Source organism: Hyperolius riggenbachi, chromosome 2, assembly GCF_040937935.1.
Source record: "Hyperolius riggenbachi isolate aHypRig1 chromosome 2, aHypRig1.pri, whole genome shotgun sequence".
NCBI classification, from domain to species: Eukaryota; Metazoa; Chordata; class Amphibia; order Anura; family Hyperoliidae; genus Hyperolius; species Hyperolius riggenbachi.
Window position 1 is genome coordinate 457,105,596 of NC_090647.1, and position 25,020 is coordinate 457,130,615.

A 25,020-nucleotide genomic window follows, 5' to 3' on the forward strand; every position below is an offset into this window, starting at 1 on the left:
TTATGTTCCCAACTTTGTTCTCGTCTAGGGCCTAATAAGCTATCTCGATCTCTCTGTCTGACAGCAACCCTGGATTCCTCAACATGTTCCTCTGGATAACCCTTCTCCAAGAAACAGGTCACAAGTTTCTCCGCCTCCCGATCATATTCTTCAACATGTGTGCAATTGCGGCGGAGTCTCGTGAACTGTCCCTTGGGAATGTTATTTAACCAACGCGGGAGATGACAACTCGTATATAAAATATAGCTGTTCACAGCCACTGGCTTATAAAAAGTCCTTGTATTTAAACAGTTATTCTCCACATATAGTTCCAAATCTAAGAAGTTCACGGTATCTTTGCTACTATCTGCAGTGAATTTGATCTTCCAATCATTCACATTAATATCTTCAATAAACCTCTGCAGCGACAGAGTGTCGCCCCTCCATATCAACAATATGTCATCAATGAAACTGCGCCAGAGGACCAGGTTCGCACCCGGGCCGCACTCCCCATAAATGCGGCTCTCTTCCCAATGGGACATAAATAAATTTGCATAAGCAGGTGCGAACCTGGTCCCCATCGCCATCCCACTTATCTGCAGGTACCAAGTGTTATTATATTGGAAATAGTTATGTTCCAAAATAAATTGGATTGAGCTCAATATGAAATCCCTTTGGGTTGGGTTTATGGTATCATCCCCGTCCAAATAAAAATTCACAGCGTCCAGACCCCTTTAATGATCTATTATAGTATACAACGAAGTCACATCTAGGGTGCACAATATCCAGTCCTCCTCCCACCGCAAACCTCCCAACGCACCCAATATGTGCTTAGTGTCCTCAATATATGCCTGGGTGCTTTTCACATATTTTTGTAGAAATGAGTCAACATATCTTGAGAGGTTTGCGGTGAGGGAGTCCACCCCGGACATGATGGGTCTACCCGGTGGGTTGTCCAAATCCTTATGCACCTTTGGCAGGTGATAAAACAATGGCCTCCGCGGGAATCCTACATTCAAAAAAATCGTACTCTCTTTGGTTCAAAATGCCACAATCCAGTCCCTCGTCCAATAAACTTTTCAGTTGTTTTGCAAAATCGACTGTTGGATCATGACCCAAGACGTGATAGGTCTCTGGGTCATTCAACAATCTATATGCCTCAATCTGATACTTGTCTGTATCCTGTATCACGATCCCCCCACCCTTATCCGCTGGACGTATGGTGATTGTTGGGTCGTTACGTAATTCCTGTATGGCCCTCCTCTCAGCACCAGTTAGATTATCATTACCAAAATTGCTTACTTTCATACGCCTGATGTCTTTCTCCACCAGGTTTTCAAACGCCGTCATTGCATCACTATACTCCGTTTGCGGAAAAAAGGTGGAGGGATTCTTTAATGAGGTGTGTGTATACCTCGTTAATTCAGCTTTGCTTAATTGGGGATTTTTTAAATAATATTTCTTTAGGCAGAGTTTCCTCATAAATTTCTTTACACCTATATAGGACTCAAATTTATTAGTTTTGTTACACGGGGCAAATTTCAGCCCTTTTGATAACAGGTTGATTTCATCCCTTTCCAATTTCCGTTTACTTAAATTATTTATGTCCCATTGGGAAGAGAGCCGCATTTATGGGGAGTGCGGCCCGGGTGCGAACCTGGTCCTCTGGCACCGTTTCATTGATGACATATTGTTGATATGAAGGGGCGACACTCTGTCGCTGCAGAAGTTTATTTAAGATATTAATGTGAATGATTGGAAGATCAAATTCACTGCAGATAGTAGCAAAGATACCGTGAACTTCTTAGATTTGGAACTATATGTGGAGAATAACTGTTTAAATACAAGGACTTTTTATAAGCCAGTGGCTGTGAACAGCTACATTTTATATACGAGTTGTCATCTCCCGCGTTGGTTAACCACCCTGGCGTTCTGATAAGATCGCCAGGGAGGCTGCGGGAGGGTTTTTTTTAAATAAAAACTATTTCATGCAGCCAACTGAAAGTTGGCTGCATGAAAGCCCACTAGAGGGCGCTCCGGAGGCGTTCTTCCGATCGCCTCCGGCGCCCAGAATAAACAAGGAAGGCCGCAATGAGCGGCCTTCCTTGTTTTGCTTACACCGTCGCCATAGCGACGAGCGGAGTGACGTCATGGACGTCAGCCGACGTCCTGACGTCAGACGCCTCCGATCCAGCCCTTAGCGCTGGCCGGAACTTTTTTTTTCCGGCTGCGCAGGGCTCAGGCGGCTGGGGGGACCCTCTTTCGCCGCTGCTCGCGGCGAATCGCCGCAGAGCGGCGGCGATCGGGCAGCACACGCGGCTGGCAAAGTGCCGGCTGCGTGTGCTGCTCTTTATTTGGCGCAAATCGGCCCAGCAGGGCCTGAGCGGCAGCCTCCGGCGGTGATGGACGAGCTGAGCTCGTCCATACCGCCCAGGTGGTTAAATAACATTCCCAAGAGACAGTTCACGAGACTCCGCCGCAATTGCACACATGTTGAAGAATATGATCGGGAGGCGGAGAAACTTGTGACCTGTTTCTTGGAGAAGAGTTATCCAGAGGAACATGTTGAGGAATCCAGGGTTGCTGTCAGACAGAGAGATCGAGATAGCTTATTAGGCCCTAGACAAGAAAGTTGGGAACATAATGATTTCAGTGTGGTCCTACAATACACATCCCAATCAAATAAAATTACGAATATTATTCGTAAGCATTGGGATGTGTTAAGAGAGGACAAGACTTTAGGTGAGAAATTACCTGATATTCCAAAGATGGTTTTTAAGAGGGTGCCAAATTTGGGACTCTCTATAGCAACAGCAGCGAATGAGAGAAAAGAGGGGGTTAAGGACGGAGTTAGAAGGGGTAGAAGGGGATTCATTAGATGTAGGATATGTCTAAATTGTAAGAGGACTAGTAATCCAGGTAGGATAGCAGAGATTGAGGCACTGGACTCTGCAAAATACAAAATCAAGGATTCAATGACATGCACGACATGTGGTGTCATTTACTGTATCCAGTGCCCTTGTCAAAAAAGATACGTTGGGAGAACCAAGAGGTCCCTCCAGAGGAGGGTGGGAGAACACTTTAACAACATAAAAAAAGAAATATGAAGGACACCCGTTGTCCAAACATTATAAAGAAAAACATGGGGGTAATATAGGGGGAACGATCTTTTTTGGTCTTGAAATAGTGGAGCGTAGTGAGAGGGGAGGGAACTACATAGACAAAATGTCAAGGAATGAATCAAAGTGGATTTTTCAGTTAGACACATTAATTCCCAAGGGATTGAATAGCGAAATGGAATTTTTTAGGTTTTTTAAGTAATTTGTATATATAGGATGAACTAAGGACTTTGCCTATTGGTAATGTATGGGAGGTGAGACTATATGAATGTGGGAGAGAGAGGTACATATGGATAGGTTATGGCAGCATGGGCTGATTGTATATATGTGGGTGGAGACTAGAAGGTCAGAGATGAGTTTATGTATAAGATAGGGAGAATTTATATGAGATATTGCCTACATCGGTGGAATATATAATACAATATGAAGATATGGACAAATACCTGTCTTTTGGTATAATAACGCTCAAGAGACTGACCCCTGACCTCATTAGTTTGAGGGGTGGTAACCACCGAGATAGAGATATATAAAAGGAACGTAAGAGATGGCAGCCTCAGACTGTTAAAAATCCTCCTGAAGAAGGCCAACGCTGATTGGCAGAAACGCGTTGAGGTTTTAATCTATTGATTGGAAGTGTAACAAGTATACAGGTCCTGGATAAGAGACGAGCCGTGGAGCGCGCAACGGCCGCCTGCATACAGAGATCCAAGAGACCTGAGTGGTGACGTCACCAATAGCAAACTGTGCGGACTGCAGCTGATCAAGCGGAAGTGTGGCAAGCGGACCTTGATGTTTGACAGAAGGAAGTGACGCAGGCCGCACCCGGACGTCAGCGACGCACGGAACAATTGTTACAAGGAAGCCGGATTCTGTGGCGGTAATACCGCTAGGAAGAACGGGGAGACTGAGAGCTGCACTTAAGGGCAGAAAAACACCAGACCCTGTGGCGGTAATTAAGACCGCCAGGAAGATTTGGGGAGACTGAAAGCGGTATCTAAGGTGGAAACACACTGTGGGCAGTGACTCCATGGAACCGTAAGTTGGAACTCTGAGTGTTTAAGGAATTTATCCTATGAACGCTGATGGATACTGTCTAACCACGAATAATCTGCATGTGTACTAATCTGCATGATTACTAACAGAACCCCCACCGATGTGAGAACTTTTTTATACACTTTTTTGCTATTTATATATTTTTTATTTTTTGTGTGCACACATAGAGAATCAATATAGGGAGAAGGGCCCTTCTGTTAGGACATATGTGGGTGGAGTGGATTGGATGAAGTGTGTGATAAGTTTTATCCTATTGGGGAATTTTTTAGATGTACGAAGTAAAGTAGAATAAAATATTGCTTATTACTTTTAAGCGTGTGTAGACTGAATATATTACTGTGATACAAGTTTAATTTTCATATTAAGTCTGCAAAGTCTCAAGATACCCCCAGAGATAGGAAGTGAAGGGAGACCTCTTCAATAGGAACACACAAAAATAAAATCCTTTCAAATGTTCCTAAAGATTTCCCACTTCTTTAAAAACTTTAAAAAAATGTATGGACTGTATTTTTTGCAATAATTAATATATTTGAGAGAATGCAGTGTCCACTAAAAATGGCTGCATAGAAAAGTGCAATGATTTTCCTGTGCATTGTATCATGTTTTCTGTGCACTTGCAAGTCTCATTCAGTGGCACTGAATGGGAATCAAATGCAGACTGCACAGAGACACAACATGCAGTGCATTTTAACCTCAGTGAAAACTGGAGAAGTGTAGTGTAAATGACAGGTCATGTTTTACATTTTACAATGGGCATCCTTGTGATCAAGAAACGGTGTGCAATCGAGAAAGCAGCTGAAAGCGCACCTAGTGGAAATGAGCACTTTGAGTCGACAAATCCTGGAGTTCTTCTTTAAAGAGAATCTGTATTGTTAAAATCGCACAAAAGTAAACATACCAGTGTGTTAGGGGACATCTATTACCCTCTGTCACAATTTCGCCGCTCCCCGCTGCATTAAAAGTAGTCAAAAACAGTTCTAAAAAGTTTGTTTATAAACAAACAAAATGGCCACCAAAACAGGAAGTAGATTGATGTACAATATGTCCACACATAGAAAATACATCCATACACAAGCAGGCTGTATACAGCTTTCCTTTTGAATCTCAAAAGATCATGTGTGTTTACCTTCTGTCCCCTTCTTCTCTCATGCACTGAAGTGACAGGCTTCCTGCAGACAGCTCTGCCTGTGCCTGTGTTTGTAATTCCTCAGTATGTGTCAGCCAGCTACTTTCACAGCCTAACAGAGGAGGATTTTTATCCAGCTCTCTTCTATCACTGATAAGATAGCAGAGAAGCTGCTGGCTTATGTAAATAAAACACACACTGGAGTGTGCATAGAGGAACAGACCAGCACGGAAGAGTTGGCAACCTTCCAGACACAGGCCGACAAGTCTGACAGGGGAAAGATACATTGATTTATTACAGAGACCGTGATAGTACAAAGTGCTGCAGTGAGCCAGAACAGATTAGAATAGGTTTAGGAACTTGTAGGATGGTAGAAAAAAACGTTGTAATTTTTGTTACAGAGTCACTTTAAGGGTCATCACTTATTCACAGAAAGCGTATGCAATAGATGGCAAAATAAAACTGGTGCCATTATTAATCTATTTTCATTGCACCAAAGAAGAAGTTTCAACTTTGGTCCAACAAAAAAAGACAGCCTTATCTTTCATACTCATCCCTTCTACCTTTGCTGTAAGCTCTTCTGGCCAATTTTGTTATTTGTCGCAATCTGTATGAATCACTACGAAGGATAATAAGACCTTTGTATGGAAGTTATGCCACACAAGCCAGCATAAGCACAGACATGGACAGATATCCATCACTCCTGCAGAAATGCTTCAGAGATGTGAAAAGTACTTTGTCGAGGTTTTGGAATGCCAATCTAATAATAAGAATGAATTTAGAATTGTGGCAGCACAGCACAGCTCCCAGTCCAGCAACACAGCGCCAGTGACCTTACTATTAATAGCGCAACCCCCTGTGGGCACTACAAAGATAATGAAGCTCTGGAAAGAATTTGGCCTAAACCCCCGGTACCCTGGAAATGTTTTGTTCTAAAGCAGCAGCTTTTCCTTCCACAACCAAACCCTTCCTTCATAATCCCCTCTGTGTGACATCACCAGCTGCCGTTACCATGGAGAAGGCTGTGTCACAAACACTGCACACAGCAAGGTCAATACGTGAGCATCTTAGGGTGATGTCTGCAGGGCACAGGTCCCATTAATTCCCCGTCTCAGGTGACAGGGACGGCACGTACACCCTGTCTACATTATGGAGCCTATCCTTGTAGTCACCTCAGCAATGAGCTAATACGCTACTTCCAGAATTGCCCGTGTTGCTTCTAAAGATAGAATGTAGAACAGTTCAGAGAGGGTTAACTTCTGTTAAAGTGATCATTAACCCTTTATTCCCAGTGGACTATTGAACGGATGAAAAAATAAGTGAAAAGTGCAGCTGCTGGGCTGCAGAATATCAAAAACATGATAATTTAGCAACGAACTTCACATGTGCAGTCTATCCATCTCTGGGAATATTTTTTTCTGCACCAGTGGAAAGATGTAACAGGAGTTGACCCCGTCTAAATACAATTTCTATCCTGTACCAATAATCTGAGCGAATGGTTTTCATTACTAACACAGGGCTGAAAGCCTCATGGCTCCTTGTTAAATACTGTCCCTAGACCACCAAAGTTATGAAGCCAAGAGATGAAAAAAAGACCCCACTTGTGCCCCCATGACCTATAGACACCGGACATCTTCTTGTAGCTGTGCCCATCTGTCCTCTCATACCTGTCCCTCTACACCCCCCTCAGCTCCATGCAGGACATTAGGGGTGAGGCACAGGAAAGGAGATCTAGAAATAAAAACAAACAGAAGCGGGAGACCTCCGCACGGCAATCGGCGTGCACACACACAAGATGTATATGGCATGGCAGGATGGAGCCCCAGGCTGACTGGTGCAGCGCTGGCCCCGCAGCCCTGCCTGTGTTTCCCATTATGTAACCCTGGTCATGGGCAGGCAGCCAGACTCCAAATGAAAAAGAAACTCTGGCTTGGCATGGCTTCTATTTTCCTATCCTCACTCAGGGTCAGCACGGTGTCACACAGCTGTAGAGAAAGCTCCAGGGATCGGAGCTGGGAAACACTCCAAAGCCAGAGACCGGGGTTCAAGTGCCAGCTGAGAGCAATAAACCAAGCGCCGCAGCTGCAGAGAGCTTGATAGTTCTCAAAAGTCCCCCGACTATTCCGGTTTCTGAGAGCAACGGATGAAGGAATCAGAGAACACAGCGTCACGGCATAAGGCGGGCGGGATGCTGGCAGCCCTCCTGCTCTCTTCGCCGTATGTCAGAGCTCATATCTTCCCTTCTGCTGCTTTGTTATGAGCTGCGCTGCTGAACACATTTTTGGAGAACAATAGAGATTTCTTTTCGTTACACTTTAAATGGTGCCCACCCAACCACCAAAAGTAAATAAGCATCAATCAGCGGACTGGAATTCCAGGCTACATACTTATGGAGATGCGATGCTAAAGTTGCTTATTTAAACATTTTTACGCATATAGCGCCAAAAGGTCTATTAGGGTTCCAATTTGCAACAAAACAGTATTTTTTTATTTTAAATGAAAGAAGTCGCTGCATGTCGTCTAGGATCAACAAGCAATTGACACACTGTGTGGACGACAAAAGGTTAAATAATTAATAGGCCATTAAAAACCGATCTGAATGCGCTGAAACAGATTTTTGGAATCTGTGCGGTAAGAGAAAATAAAAATCTACCTTCCCCCCGAAATATTTCCCTCAGCACTGCTCCCTGGGTACATCATTTTTCTTTATAGCAATGAACTGTGAGGTCAGTTCAAAGCATCTGCCAAGCCAACATTGCTAGTACAATCCTGATGCACTCTGAGCAGGAGGCGCTGGGGAAGCAAATCAAAGAAAGGGGGGGAAAATATTTGATATCATAAGAAATTACAATAAGGACAAGCAGCGGTGAGTCTTTTACATGACACGGGAAGAGCGATATTACTTGCCTTATTACTGCTAAGTGACCTCGACTTAGAAAAAAGTGGGAGGTGACCACGGGGACACCACTCACTAAGTGTTGGTGTCGACTTGTTTAGCCGATGCTAAATTATTTCCCACTACCAAGCAGAAAAGCGCTCGGCAGTGGTTCCCACCGTTTCATTGTGGAGTTGCGTTTTCAGCCCCAAGGAGGCTGCGTAAACGCCGAACACAGCCAGAGCGGGATGCTACATGTAGCATCTAAGACAAGGGTTTAAATAGGAACTTTAACCCAGGATTCAACCTCATCCCAATTAGTAGCCGATATCCCCTTTCCCATGAGAAATCTTTACCTTTTCTCATATAGATCATAAGGAGGGTCTGTGCAGCCAATATTGTGGTGTGACGTCATGACCATGGTCCTGACAGTTTGCTGTCTGTGAACCTTGTTGCATTGTGGGAAATGACATTTTTCCAACTGCCAAGCAAGCGATATCTCCTCCTGTGCATAGAACTTTCAGTAAATGAACATTCTGTACAGATCACCTGGCAGAACTTAAGATAAATTTCACAGTGTAAATCAGGGAGAGGAAAGATTGTACAATGGGCAAACACTGACTAAATCTCTAAATTAATATTGTGAACCATAAGCAATTTTATTCATTATGTTATTTTCACTACAGTTCCTCAAGATCTACAGCAGTGTTTACGCGAACAATGCAAAAAGCTATCACCGTTGTTTAAAAACTGAATTTATTAATTAGATTGGAATGGAAGTTGATGATCCCTTTCAAACAACGCTTTTATCGCCCGTGGAAAACTCAACATTTACATGCCTGTCTGCACCAGCCCTTAAAGGGGAACTTCAGCCTAAACAAACATACTGTCATTAAGTTACATTAGTTATGTTAATTAAAATAGATGTAATATAATCTCTTACCCACCATTTTAAAAGAACAGGCAAATGTTTGTGATTTCATGGGGCAGACATCTTTTTGGTTGAAAGGAGGTGACAGGAAGCATGAGACTCACGCGTGAGCTTTTTTTATCTGTACACTGATGATGATGATGGATTAAGATGGATTTATAATAAAGATTTTCTATTTTACCCTACCTCTTGGTGTAGCGGGACTTCCTTGGAAACTTATGGACTTTTGGCGTTGATTTTCCTGCTCCCATCTGTGTGCACACGTGAGTGTAGCAGTCTAATCTTTTCCCCTGCAAAGCATGAGACATAGTTCCAACTGTCCTGTGTTCTGATCACCCCTCCCAGTTGCGCGTGCTAGGCTTCAAATTTCAAATTCAAAGTAAAAAACAAACAAATTTGCGCCAAAACAGCAGAAGGAGAACAACATCAGAAATCCCATCATGCTTTGCATAGCATGAGGGGATAAATGCCTGAGCAGATTTATTTGATGAGGTAAAGCTTAGCTTCTGTGCAGCTAAAAATGAGGCTTAGGTAAGAAAAACCAAAGTTCTGATGCTGTGAAACTGTTAAAGAAACACCAAGCCTTTTCAGTATTGCAGAGTAGATTTTTAGTCTGGAGGTTCACTTTAACTGAAAGTCCTCGTCTCCCATAATGCTACCTCGTTGTATGGGGCAAATACTTTCCCCAAGAGTTATACCCAATAATGACCAGAAAATAGGCATATGCTAATTTCTAAACCCCCAGGCAGTAATGAGATAAATAAATTAACTGACTGATAATCAGATGCCAGTTAAAACACTGCTACAACAATTAGTGGTGGTAAACAGGACTTTTTAGAATTTACTGTCCCGAAAGATGATATTTGCACTTCAGTAATCAGCCTGCGGACAGTCAAGTAGTAGTGTTGTCCCCAAAAATATGTACTCTTTAGTGTTGTGTAAGAAACAGACCCCAGGAATTCCCATTTTGTCGCATGTGCAATTAGCTGTAAACAGCAAAATGAATGACAATACTGAAGGAGCATCAGCTGTTCGAATCAGTAAAAAAACCAATGCAATATCCACTTTACTTCCAGGAAGGCCGAGCTGTGCGTGTGGCTGTCTTTGCGCATAGAAAGCCTGGTATCATTTAGAATAATGTATGAAAAATATTTTGTGATGTATAACCAGACTGCAGGGAACAACAACGGAACGGATCTAAAGCCTTGTACACATGCACGAGGCACGTCGCCCAGCAGAGATCGGTACTCTGTCCCTCAGGTGACACAGCAGGGCCAAAGCTGTACAGAAGAGCTGCTAGCCTGCAGGCTAGTGATGTGTTTGTTCTTATATGAAAGAGGAGTTGTCAGCCATACTATCTCAGAAAAAAACACATATAAGTAGATAAATACTTGCTCTACTTACGTAACATATGTATTGTACTGTCCTCATTTTGGTTTTAGTAATTTTTCTACAGTAAAAAAAAAATCCTTCTTAGCATTTCCCATTTTAACTGTGGCTATTTTGAAGCCAATCCTGATGTCATTTCCTCCCTTACTCTCCTCTGTCTGATTGTGTATGCATTGCCCGCCCTCCACTATAGAAAGTGAATTGTCTCAGCATGAGAAATATTGGCCAATCAGAGAGTAACAGAGGTGTGGGAGGGGAAAACAGGAGGGAAGAGCCTTCAGCCAATCAGGTTACATTAGTTAAGTCTGAAGGGAAAGTAGCGAAGCAAAAAATGACAACCCAGCATGCCCTGCAACTTCCTTTGTGCGGCAGATGTACCAAATAAGAGTCAGGTGAACTGGGGAATGATCATTTACCAACAAGAACAGTGATAGTGATTTGAACTTTTGGATTGCCTGGTTAGCATCCTTATTACTGGTCTACCAGATAAAAATAAAGAATTGATTTTTGATTTTATGCCCGACAGTTACATTAGAAGGGGGTTAACGAGCGGTGTAGTGTGGAGAAAGGCCGCTGAGTTGAGCAGCCAGAAACAGTTGGGGGCTGCTGCAGACATGCTGGATTCTTGGCAGAAGTAGTTATCAGCTACCTTGGCCAAGTTTCATATAGTGTGTGTATGGAGCATTAAAGGTCAACTGTAGTGAGATGTATATGTAGGCCGCCATATTTTTCCTTTTAAACAATACCAGTTGCCCAGCAGCCCTGCTGATCTAGTTGGCTGCAGTAGTATCTGAATCACACCAGAAACAAGCATGCAGCTAATCTTGTCACTAATGTCAGAAACACATGATATGCTGCATGCTTGTTCATGGTCTATGGCTAAACGTATTTAGAGGCAGAGGATCAGCAAGATAGCAGGCAACTGGTATTGTTTAAAAGGAAATACATATGGCAGCCTTCATATCCCTCTCATTACAGTTGTCCTTTAATTCCCAAATCTGATTGGTCCCTACATATGCCTGATTCCTGTTAACCTGTAATCTGCATATCCAACGATTTTTTTTTACTCCTCAAAGCCTCTAGAATTTAGATTTGGCCTATCTGTCACCTGTCCCAACTAAATGCCCAAGTGACAGAGGCAGCTGACAACATTTTTTATTTTTAAAGTTCATTTTAGTGTAATTTTAAAACAAACCTGCAGTCAGAACTACTGGTACGTCACTCTGCAATAAAAAGTCCAGTGATTAAAGAGACCCTGTACTGAGTAAAAATATTTAAAATGAACACATGAGGTAACTTCAAATGAACATTGCATAGTTACCTCGCCATCAGTTTCTCTCAGAAGCTCACCATTTTATTCTGACAATAATCCCTTCCAGTTCTGACAACATTTTGTCAGATCTGAAATATATCAGTTGCTGTCAGTAAAATATCAGTTGCTATCAGTTATAGCTGAGAGGAAAACTGATGTACCAGGTAATGTCCATGTTTCCCTATGGCTCAAGTGGGCGATGTTACAGTTTAACTGTGTGCTGACCAGAAAGCTGTTATGGGTAATGGCCATTTTCAAAATGGAGGACGGAAAATTCCCTTGATCACAGTGAACAAACAGGACGCGGGAGAGGAGAAAGACACTGAGGAGTAGACTACATGGAAGGTAAGTATGACTTGTGTATGCTTATTTTTAATTTTAATTTTCAGTTCAGGTTTTCTTTAAAGGGAAAATAAACAGACTTGGGTTTTGAGGGTTTTGCTTGACAAGGTGGTGAAGAAGGTGTGCCTAGCACTATAGTATATGGCTTGGGTAGAGAAAAGAGGCAACTTAGGCAACTGTCATTTCCCAAACTGCATACTGAAAATCTCTGTGATCACACTGCCAGGATACAATTGTAAGACAATACTCCTTTTCCGTAGACTTTGGGCAGCACTTTTACCGAAAACTATAAAAGGGCACGTTTATTTTTTCTTTTTATTATTGGTTGAATCAATATACTTTTTATTTGGGTAACAGTATGCCAACTAAAAATTAGATCTTTTAGTTTTGGCTTCTGATCCTTTTTACTGCAATGCTTCAGGGGATCATATGACAGCAAAGTGATGGCAAGACTATATACAACAGAGCTTTGCCATCTCAGCAGCGCAGGCCTCTGCCAGTAACACGGCTAGTAACCGTAAGGCCCCGTTTACACTCAGTTGGTACGCATTTTTTTTCCTCCTCCATAGCAGTGCATTGTGAAAAAGATTTCAGTTAAAACACGTGTAAAATGTGCCATAGGAAAACATGGGCATTACTTTGAAAATCAGTTGTCCTTTCAGTTATAACTGAGAGCAACTGATTAAGTGTAAACGGGGCCTAACTGAGCTCCAGTGAATTCCTGATACTTGACTGGACTTATTGCCAGCCACAAGCCCTCCCACCTCTGCCACACCCCTCTTCAAAACCCCTGGTGATGTTACAGCCAGGCCTCTGCAAATACCGGGTGTGGGGTGTGTGTGTGTGTGTGTGTGCTCTTGCTGCAGCATTGAAACGGGGCCGTAGCGTAACTCCACCCCCAGACGTATCTCTGCCCCAACTCTGAATGGAGCGCAGCAGGGAGGTTTACAGGCAGCAAACACACGCTCGTCCTACAAGTCCCAAGTGATGTGCGTCTCGTCTGTCTTCTCTGCACCACCACTGCTTTGTACTTCCTGCTTCTATGTTTGGATTCCAGTGCCTGGAACCTGTAGGAGGGGAGAGTGTGTGCTGCATGTAATCCTCCTCGCTGTGCTCCATAATGCATAATCCAGCACATCTGGCTACCATACTGGGGTGGGAGGGAGTGGGGCACATCTGGCTACCATACTGGAGTGGGAGGGAGTGGGGCCCATCTGGCTACCATACTGGGGTGGGAGGGAGTGGGGCCCATCTGGCTACCATACTGGGGTGGGAGGGAGTGGGGCCCATCTGGCTACCATAGTGGAGTGGGAGGGAGTGGGGCCCATCTGGCTACCATAGTGGAGTGGGAGGGAGTGGGGCCCATCTGGCTACCATAGTGGAGTGGGAGGGAGTGGGGCACATCTGGCTACCATACTGGAGTGGGAGAGAGGAGGGAGTGGGGCACGTGTGTGTGTGTGTGTGTGTGTGTGTGTGTGTGTGTGTGTGTGTGTGTGTGTGTGTGTGTGTGTGTGTGTGTGTGTGTCTTCCAGGGGCGGAACTGGGCTCTTGCGAATCTCATTACATAGACGGCGTGTCATTATAAATTTCAAGCGTTAGTGTACCCCTGTGTTTTATGTACACCAAAGGTGTACATGGCTTCATGTGTTTTGTCTAAAATCTTGTTTGAAAACGTTTTACTTCCAGAGCTAGGAGTACCTTAACTATCCAGCTCCTTAAACTGGTAGTGGACAGCAATGAGCTAGACAACACAGTGTGCCTGAGTGACAGACCATGACCTGCCACTCTCAGATTGTATTCTGCTGTACAGGAAAGGGAGCTAAACCATCGTTTTCTCAATATGAAAGCCTGAGCTTGCCAAACACACCCTAGTAATGAAAAATTCTCTCAAGTACCCCCTAACATGTATCCATTTATAAAACGAACCTGAATTGTGTGTACATTATTTATTGCATTCCCTGATGCTTTTCATTAACTAATTCACTTATTCATTTTTGTTATTATACAAAATATACTTTTCTCAAACAAACTGTTTCACCTGAGGAAACGGGTAAAAATGGTTAACTTGACTATAATCTATAGATTCATTGGAGCGTCACAAAAATGTAGTGCTGACACATCTTCCTGTGTTTCCATGGTATACCCAGTTTCTCAGACACACATGGTTATTGCCGATTATTATGCGGTCTATTTTGATTATGATTTCACAGAACTAACCGGTTTTTATTGTCCGTCCCACAACTCAACTCAGTCCTCAAGTACCCCCAACAGTATGTGTATTACAATAATTCAAAGGTGAGGTAATTAGAGTCTCAGCAGGGCTCATCCACACTTCCACAAAACATGCGCTGTTGGGGGTACCGTACTTGAGAACAGAGTTGAGAAACCCTGACAACCTATGCTTGAAATCGAGTCCGGTAGTTCTATGGACTGTACTAGTGAATTATTTCTTACCGACCATATGGGTGATCTGAATCTGTATACGGAATACATTAACTGCATTATATTTGTGTGAAACCGGGCAAACCCAAGATTTTCAAGGGGGGGGGGGGGGGGGGGGGGAATGGGGATTACTGAAACGTCTCCTTCAGCCACGCATGGGAAAGTATAAAAATATAGTAGGGCTTCATGCCGGGCACTGCAATTTCCCGTTGGATATGACAATTTCCTAAATGTCCGATCTGCTTCCGATCGACAACGGGATCGATCAGGAGCAGTTTGGACACAGATAGGAATGAGGACAACCGACATGGTAATGAAGGGGAAATTGAAGCATTCACCCAGCAGGAGCACAAGGCTGTGCTCAATCTTGACTCTGTTAAGTTCCCCAGAGCTGCGCCATGCTCTGTGCACAGGCTGCTGCTCCGTGCTCTGTGCACAGGCTGCTGCTCCGTGCTCTGTGCACAGGCTGCTGCTCCGTGCTCTGTGCACAGGCTGCTGCTCCGTGCTCTGTGCACAGGCTGCTGCTCCGTGCTCTGTACACAGGCTGCTGCTCCGTGCTCTGTACACAGGCTGCTGCTCCATGCTCTGTACACAGGCTGCTGCTCCATGCTCTGTACACACACTGCTACTCCATCCAAAGTCAACTGTAGCAGGGAAAGAAAGGTGGCAGTGCTGTGAGCTGCAGAATACCTGCAGATATTTTGGTGTCCCCAGACACTGCACCAGCCCTGGTCTGAGGGGGGATTCTGGGCAGCTGCAATCCCCCCCCCCTGCATTTGCCTATGCTGCTACAGTTGACTTTGGATGGAGCAGCAGCGTGTGCACAGAGCATGGAGCAGCAGCCTGTGCACAGAGCATGGAGCAGCAGCCTGTGCACAGAGCATGGAGCAGCAGCCTGTGCACAGAGCATGGAGCAGCAGCCTGTGCACAGAGCATGGAGCAGCAGCCTGTGCACAGAGCATGGAGCAGCAGCCTGTGCACAGAGCATGGAGCAGCAGCCTGTGCACAGAGCATGGAGCAGCAGCCTGTGTACAGAGCATGGAGCAGCAGCCTGTGTACAGAGCATGGCGCAGCAGCCTGTGTACAGAGCATGGCGCAGCAGCCTGTGTACAGAGCATGGCGCAGCAGCCTGTGTACAGAGCATGGAGCAGCAGCCTGTGCACAGAGCACGGAGCAGCAGCCTGTGCACAGAGCACGGAGCAGCAGCCTGTGCACAGAGCATGGCGCAGCTCTGGGGAACTTAGAGTCAAGATTAAGCACAGTCTTGTGTCCTGCTGGGTGAATGCTTCAATTTCCCCTTCATTACCATGTCGGCTGTCCTCATTCCTATCTGTGACCAAACTGATTGATCCCGTTGTCGATCGTGAGCAGATCGGACATTTAGGAAATAATTGTCAGATCCGACGGGAAATTGCATTATGTGTACCCGGCATGATGCCCTACTATATTTTTATACTTTACCATGCGTGGCTGAAGGAGATCTTTCAGGAATCCCCATTCCCCCCCCCCCCCCCCGTTGAAAATCCTGGGTTTGCCCGGTTTCACACAAATATAATGCAGTTAATGTATTCCGTATACAGATCCAGATCACCCATATGGCTAGCATCTTTCTACTTCATAAACTATATTTTTACTAAGTAAATGGAATCAGTCTGTGGATGTGAACAATATGCAGATCTTAAAAAGCAATCACGGATTATAAGATGCACCTACCTAGGTTTAGAGGGCGAAATCAAGGGTAAAAAAAGAACTAAACCTTGTGCGTCCATGCCGTAGGAGCGTCATGTAGATGTTCTCCCCAATTACTGTGCCCCCATTGTATCTCATATAACCTCGGTGGTGTAGCATTAGGGGATGAAGAAATTGCGACCGCACCGGGGCCCTTGGACCAGAGGGGCCCATCCTCAACTGAAGTATTCGTTTTTTAATGGTGCCATGCTGGTAATGATCACTTCTATATATGCTTTGAATAGTGGTAATCATTATTAAATTGATCCCCTCCACTCTTTACACTTCGTATACTGTGAAAGTCCTTTGCATGTTTTGTTGCGCCTAATGAATTGTCATTTATAGAATGCCTGGGGGGCCCAATGTAAAACCTGCACTGGAGCCCAAAGCTCCTTAGCTACGCCACTGCGTGTCCTACTGTGTCCCCCCATATTTCCTCCCCCATCATGTGTCTCCTCTTGTCTAAAATACCAAGACCTAGTTGAACAGTTGATACCAAATGCAGTTATGTGTAACACCCACACTAACCCTATTTTTTATTAAATACAATCTGTCCTGTAGGGAGTCTGCCAAGGACTGCAGCCCTAAGACAAAATCTAGTTTACAGTGGTCACTAATGATTTCAGTGATGGAGGGATTGGAGCCAGAAGCTGGCACTACAAGCACACAACGCCCCTTGAGAACCACACTTTACTGCAACATTCTGTATCTTAGTACCGAGCGATCAATCATTTTTTATTTTTTTTAACTACAGTTCTACATAGTGTGTGTTTGTTTTTTCTACGCACATCATTTTATTGGCTAAAACAGTACAACAATTTTATTTTAAAGTTAAAATCCCCATTTATTAGAAATTCCTACAAAGGTACACTATATCGGTATTCCACAATAATCCCCATACAACTATAAGCTAATATGAGCAGAGGGATACATTAAACGGGTTCACGTTCTGCTTTACCTCTGTCCCTGCTAGGGATTTCCACCCTTGAGCCACAAGATATAATGCCATAGAAGTATGCCACTATGTAGAGTGTTTTGAAGATAATGATCCTATATATAGTGTATTCTGTACGTATCAGGCACTTACCTTTTGCATGCTAGGAGTGTACTCGGGGGTGGATTCCATGTATCAGGATGTCCTAACATCCAGTCTGACCACACCTTCACGCTGGGCAGGAGTTCTTTCAGATCGGGTGCCAAAGACGACACCTTCACTTCTACATCATCCTCTGTTAGTCCAGCTGAATAAAGAGAATAAAACTCCAGCCACCATCAATTCTTCAAGCATACACAATATTATCATGCTGTAATGGGCATCTCACCTTTAGCCATGGATTTGCATAGCTCTGCTCTTTGATTTCTTAGCAGCTGGATGCATCTGGTCACGAGGAGTGAGAACATTGCCAGCCCCATTGAGATAGCCTGGTCCAGTACTGCTGACCGGGAGCCCTCTGTATGGCCACCTGTGGGAAACAAGGTAACATATGTTGGATCAAATATAGAGACTAATGGGTTTCCATCCACACTGGCTACATAGTATAAATGCCAAAAACCAAAACATGAGTAGGCTGTCACCAACAAGTGACACATACACAGGGAGAACATACAAACTACAATTAGATCTGGTTGGGATTCCCTGGGACAATAACAGCTTAGCTATTCTGCAGTTTATGTTACATGTTTTCTCCCACCACAAGAGAAATCTCACCCCACTTCACTCAGGATAGAATTTCTACACAAATAAGTTGACAGTACATGAGAATAGCCACCACTCGAACTCATGGACCTTATGGGTAAAATGAATTACACCATTGAGCGACACAATGTTTGCAGTTTCCTAAAATCGATGATTGGGTTACACAGGCTGAGTAGACAAGTTTTTATATCTATATTAAAATATCATGGAAATAGAGCCTACAAATATAAGCACTATGAAAATTCTATTTATCGTGCACAGATACACATGCATCAGTTAGGTTACCTGCCAGTACTAATTAAGGGGTAGGGTCTAATGATCAAGGAGGTGATTACAGTTAGGCCCCATTCAAACTTGCTAAACACTAGCTCTTTTCTCAGGCGATTTTTTGTGCTGAACGTGAAAAAAAAAGAAATCGCCATTCACACGTGCTGATTTTTTAGCAATCGCAATTAGCGCTTCTATAGCACAGAAACGCGATCGCCGGGAAATCGTCTGAAAATAGTGGTCTACACGTTTGCGTTTGGCAATTTGCGTTAATAGCCGGCGATTAATGCAAATCGCCCAAGTGAGAACAAGCCCATAGGGTATTATTGCACTAGCACTTTAAAAAACGCTAGCGCTTGAGCGTTTTGCCGAAATCACTGGCAAAGCGCTGTAGTGTGAATGGGCCTCACTCAGAAATAATGTCGTTATGGCTTCCAGAATAGAGAGACTTTTCTACTTATCTGCCAATCATCGCATTTACAGTATGACAGTGGTGATTAGCTGCTCATTGAGCACTGATCATCACTTTCGATTTATGAGAAATACATCATCATCATCATCATCATCCGCCTTTGCCTGAATTATAAAGGAGCAATCAGGCAAATGGCCACTTTATTGAATTTTGTTCTCGACTTTCATAAATGCGAATAGCACTTACATCAATGGACAACAAAAGGGTCTAGTATACATTTGGAGTATAATAAAAGTTTCAAACAAAATCATGTAAAAAAATAAATATAATGTAATTCTGCAAAGCCACAATTTCCCCACTTTTTGGCAGAAAACGTACAGTTTTTCACATGTGTTTTGCATTAAAATTAGAGTTTGTGTAAGAATTTTTGCATGCAGGGTTCCAAAGTATGAAAAATTTGCAAAGGGACCTGAATTTTAATGGGAACAATGCATGCAAAAAACAGAACCCTGCCTTAGAACTGCTGGACGAGCCAGACCATGTCTTTATCAGCTATTTTTCCTTGGACAAGTCAGGCTCTTCCATTGCACTGGGAAGGGTAAACCAGTCAGGGCTTCTCACCTCTGAGGTTGGTGTCACACTACAAATTAGCGTAAGCGTACCACAAAAACAGGCCTTCAGGGAAAACTGTGTTAGTACATCCGTCCAAACAGGAAGTGGCGCGTGCAGCGTACCACAAGGGAAGTATGAACTTCACCATAGACTTTCATTAGGCTGCGGTAGCTGTGCAGTAATTTTCGGCACCGCCACAATGTGAAAGGGCCCTCAGTGTCAAGGACCATGCAGGCTGGTATTGTTCAGACAGTGGAGCTCCACACTTGTGAGCTGAACAGTCCTAGATAATACCAGTCTACGTGGAAAAAAGTGTAGAGTGTAAAAACCTTTGTGCGGACAAGGTGGGAAGGGCCGTAGCTGCACAGTTTTCTTTTAAATGTGTAAATCAAATAAAAAAAAAAAAAACGAGTTATTACTGATATTGCCACATATCCAGGAAGTACCACAAAAAAGTGGTGCTTCCTAGATGCAATGGAAATAGATGGAGTGTTTTAAAAGAAAATGAACAAAGCACTCATCTCCATGGTATAAAAAATGATCTCTCATTTATAATTACGGTTATCTCACAGGGGTGATCTTCTAGAAAACCAAGTGACAATCTCTTATGCTAACTAAGTTTGAAAATAGGCCACATTATCTTTACGCCCAGAGTATCTCTTTTATGATCTAGTGTTCATTTTGCATGAAACAGAAAATAAATGTGTGAGAATATATCATTTAGATGTGGATTTTCCTTGTGCCAACATTATATGTACAGTGGGGGCAATACTGGCTACAAAATACTAAACACTCCGAGTTACAATTTTTTTTTTAGAGGTATTAAATCTACCTGGGCTAGCGATAAGCAATAAATCATCAGCTCTTCCCACTGATCTGAGACACATTCTCTGCTTTCTCTGAGAACATTATACTCATGGAAAACATAAACCAACTGTCGTCAACGTTGTCTGAAAGCAGGAAGCGGGCGGTGAGGAGAAAGCTGCCATGTGGCCGGATGCTATGTATTTCTAATTAGTGCTATACATCTTTCAGCAGAGAGGGCCCTTTCTCTGGGAAACACAACACACAGCTCTTGTTATTGTAACTGTCAGAGAACGCTTGCACAGATAATCTCCAGGAAAAGGGATAAACACGTCCCCTTGCCAGTGAGCCTGCTGAAGGTACAAGGCAGCACTGCACTCAGTCATAATACAGCAGAGGAAATGACACAACAGACAATGGAAGGAAGAGAATATGCTGCTGGCCGGGCTCACACACCATGTAATGCTAAATCCAGCCAAAGGGGGAGCTGCAGGAGATACCGATGGAGCAATTTGTAAGGTAGGAAACAGAAGACTATATCTGTAAGTGAACAATATACTGCAATGTCAGATCAGTATGTGCCAGTGGGAGACAATAGCATGATAAAATAAATACGTAAATGACAATGGCCATTAAGTACTTAGGGCTCCAATAGTAAAGAGAAGAAAACAGTCTGTTTGCCAAAAAAGTGTAATTATAGCTTCAGATTATAGCAAATGGTAAGTTTCAGATCACTAGATCTATAAAAGTGGCAATCAGCTTATATGACTGCCTCTATCATTATTTAACTGAAGTGTGTTTATAGCAGTATTCCAGGATCAAGAGCCATAGCATACCGTTAAGTTAAACGGTCCAACTATAAACTGGATAAACATGTACTCGAGCCAAAGCTCAGGTACAAATATTAGATACTAACCTTAAAGGAATACTAGCGATACCCAAGTGTTCTAAAATGACAGTGTGCAAATAATGTCTGAGTAGCTGTGTAAACATTTTCCTACTTTTCATGTTAAATATCAGAGGCAAAAGCTGTAATTTATTGAGGGTTGGATTTAGCTATATTTTGACAAATGAATTGCAGAAGGGGTGTCTGCTTCAATGCACAGCCAGAGTTGTATATCAGACTACAGAAAGCAAATCTCAAACATATCAAACTTTCAAAGCAAAAACAGTATGAAAAAGCTGTGACAATTAGTTACATTTCCTCTGCTCTCTTCAGACAGATCAGTCAGAAACACAGGACACAGGAGCTGCAGCTGTTGGGAGCTCTCTTCTCTGTCACACACAGAGCTACACAGAGTTAACTGATCAAGAGTGAGGGGAATTTCCCCTCTCCTCATGGCTCAGTCAGCCGTCAGTTTTGGCGTCAGTAAAATTTAAATGTATTTTGAGAACCGTAAACAAAGAAGTTGCTACTAAAATGTATACACCAGTACTTAGCAGCACTTCCCAAACAATTCCTGTGTCAATTGAAAAAAATATGTGAATCGATAGTATTATTTAAGAGCGGGAAGCCTCAGAATCCTATTGAGGCTTCCCCCTCACTATTCTGTTGTCCCCCGCCACTGAGCACTGCACCCCGGAAGATTAGTGACAAAGGATTGTCGCTAATCACATTGGGGCCACACAGTTCCTCTTCCTGGATCATGGCTACACAATGGCCACGCAAGCCCGCCCGTGCATGCGCAGTAAGCTGGAGCTGCGGGCTCCGTGCTACTGCGCATGCTTGCACAACTACTGCACGGCCATGATCCAGGAAGAGCTGCGCGGCCCGATGGGAAAAGGGCCCGCGCTCAGCAACGGGGGGCTTTCGACCACCGAGGGAAGCCTCAATAGTATCCTGAGGCTTCCCTCTCTTCAGGGTATTTGATTTTGTGTACCCGAGCTTCTGCTTGGCCACACACATTATAATTTTTCTGTTACATTTTACTGCAACTTGATGAAAACAATCAGTTGTGGAGAAAAAGCTTAAAAAGTATGAAGATTTAAAATAATCCTCTTTTACTTGACATTTATGAACGATGTAATTATTAAACTCCCCAAATCCCCGGAGAAAAATTCAGGGCTCCTTCCTGGTAGAGGCAGAGCTTTGTGCAGTATCTCTACCTTTATGCGCATCAATCTCCGTGGATCCCCACCTACTCCCGACCATCTCAGTCTTCTTTCACTGAGAGGGGAGGGGAGAGTCAGAGATCCACGAAGATTGACGCGACTGAAGGCAGACCTACAGCGCTAAGTTCTGCCTCTACCAGGAAGGAGACCCGAATGGAAAGTCGTGGAATTTTCCCCCAGGATTTGGGAGGTTTAATTAAATTGTTCTGCCGTGGGAATGCAGCGTTTTAGCTCTGCACATATTGCTTAACATAAATGTCAAGTGAAAAGAGGATTTTTTTTAGGACTTCATACTCTAAGTTTTTTAAAATGATTATTCGACAGAAAAATCTGCTGAATTTTTTTTTTTTTTTTTTTTTTTTTTTAATTTTCAGATTGGATGTGTTGAAAATTCAAACCAAAGTTATCAAGAATTGTATGGTGTGTAATAGATTGTCAAATTGTATTCAACTTTAATAAATTGTATGTAACTATTCAGTGCATAACAAACAATTTTTGAATAACCAAAACGGATGGAACAATAAAAAAGTGTGTTTGCATAGTTAAGTTCATAAATATTTTGAAAAAAAAACCAAAACTTTTCTAATTTTGGTTCTATACATTACCATAATGAATTTTAAAGAGAATCTGTATTGTTAAAATCGCACAAAAGTAAACATACCAGTGCATTAGGGGACATCTATTACCCTCTGTCACAATTTCGCCGCTCCCCGCCGCATTAAAAGTGGTTAAAAACAGTTTTAAAAAGTTTGTTTATAAACAAACAAAATGGCCACCAAAACAGGAAGTAGGTTAATGTACAGTATGTCCACACATAGAAAATACATTCATGCACAAGCAGGCTGTATACAACCTTCCTTTTGAATCTCAAGAGATCATTTGTGTGTTTCTTTCCCCCTGCATCTCTCATGCACTGAAGTTTCAGGCTGCTCTTTTCTTCCTGCAAACAGCTTTGCACTTGTCTAATTCCTCAGTATGTGAAAGCCCAGCCAGCTCAGAGGACGATTTATCCAGCTTGTAAAAGATAAGAGAGAAGAGAGAAGCTGCCCTAATCTAAATAATACACAGGCAGTGTACATAGAGGGGCCTGGAAGGGGGAGTTCATAGCAGAACCACAACACTGAAGAACTTGGCAGCCTTCCAGACACAGGCCGACAAGTCTGACAGGGGAAAGATACATTGATTTATTACAGAGACTGTGATAGCAGAAACTTAACCAGTTTTAAAACCACCATCTATTCGATTAACTGTAATCCTAGCGGTGACAGACAATTTGGGTGCATGAGGCAGGTGGACAAAAAGGGCACCGCCATTGACTCCCATATTACATATCGTTTGACGGGCGCCGAACAGGAAAAAATGTCACCCGTGATAATTTACGTTTCCCAACTTCACCGGCGACCAGTAACGCTTACACATAAAATAATACTCATTTATAGTTGTCGTAATGTAATTTTTAAAAAATAACTTAATAAACAATTATTTTCAACATATAAAGCCAACAAATCGTAATATACTTTTTAATTAACACTTTGTAAAACATTATCCACCTAATAAACTGTGCAACATCAAAATCATGATATCGTTTTTCACACTTAATACACCAGACAATAGCTAAATCTGACAAATAAGGTTTACAAACATACTAAACATATCTATTGTATTTAACTAAAACATTATTTAAAATGTTATCACTTACTGTTTGTAAAACATTATTAGCCACATAATAAAGCAGTCAGTAAGTACATTGTAATATATTTTTTACAGTCACTATTTGTAAAACATTATTATTCACACAATAAAGCGACCGCTAAGGGGGTGATTTAGTGTTAGGCACCACCGGGGGGGGGGGGGGGGGTCTTAGGGTTAGGCACCACCAGGGTAGTCTTAGGGTTAGGCACCACCAGGGTAGTCTTAGGGTTAGGCACCACCAGGGAAGTCTTAGGGTAGGGCACCACCAGGGAAGTCTTAGGGTAGGGCACCACCAGGGAAGTCTTAGGGTAGGGCACCACCGGGGGGGGTCTAAGGGTCAGGGATAGGTAGAAGGAGGGTTCTGTGTGAGAGTAGGGTTAGGTTTAGTTGTAGTAAAATGTTAGTAATATTTACTATTGGTTTACTACAGTTATTACGAACGTACTTATCTTTTTAATTATTTGATTTTTTTTAAAGGTTTAATCTTTACTAAACGACTTTATAAAGGTTTATCAATTTTATAACAAAAATTGTTACAAAATAAAGTTTATAAACTTTATAGTAGTATAAAACGTAAAGATATGTTTTTGGATCCTGATCTGGTTAAATCATTAAAAAAAAAAAAAATTGAAACCGTACTTAAACATCGTTTATGTAAAATCCGTTTTAAACCATAATTACAATCATCATTGTGAATATACAAACGTTATTGTAAGTTTCTGTCTAGAATTACAAAAAATAGCGTTTTACCAATACAACATTTCATATACGTTATTTGATGACTTGAATTTGTAAAACATTATTGTAAACGGAATATTAATATAATTCTTTTATAAAACGATATTTCAGATTGGCTGGTTCAGACGGACGGCTGCGTGGCGTCGCGTTTGGGGGCGTTGCGGCGGCTGCACGGTCAGGCTTTCAGTAGCCTTCGCGTCGCGTTCCGATGCGGTCGCATTTTTTGTTCCCCTAGGGGGACATTAGCCGCCGCGGTTGGCCGCCCCCTGGAAGCTACATGTCGCTTCCAGGGGCAGCTCAAACGCTCGCGAAAATCAGGACCCGAACGCCGCGCAAAAGCTCGGTTTAAACGCTCCCATACCGCGACGTTCCGAACTCTTGCGGTAAACGT

The 25,020-nt window shown here is 42.9% G+C and overlaps 1 protein-coding gene across 2 annotated transcripts in view; it reads right to left on the bottom strand.

Moving 5' to 3' along the window:
* The window catches only part of SMG6 (SMG6 nonsense mediated mRNA decay factor), a 444,365-nt gene that overhangs the window by 255,855 nt on the left and 163,490 nt on the right, over positions 1-25,020 (bottom strand). For both annotated transcript variants that reach the window (XM_068270085.1, XM_068270086.1), the window contains 2 exons: positions 17,619-17,759; positions 17,384-17,537 (listed from right to left, as the gene is read on the bottom strand). In XM_068270085.1, the coding sequence (XP_068126186.1) occupies positions 17,384-17,537; positions 17,619-17,759 (295 nt within the window). The remainder of the gene's footprint in view (positions 1-17,383; positions 17,538-17,618; positions 17,760-25,020) is intronic.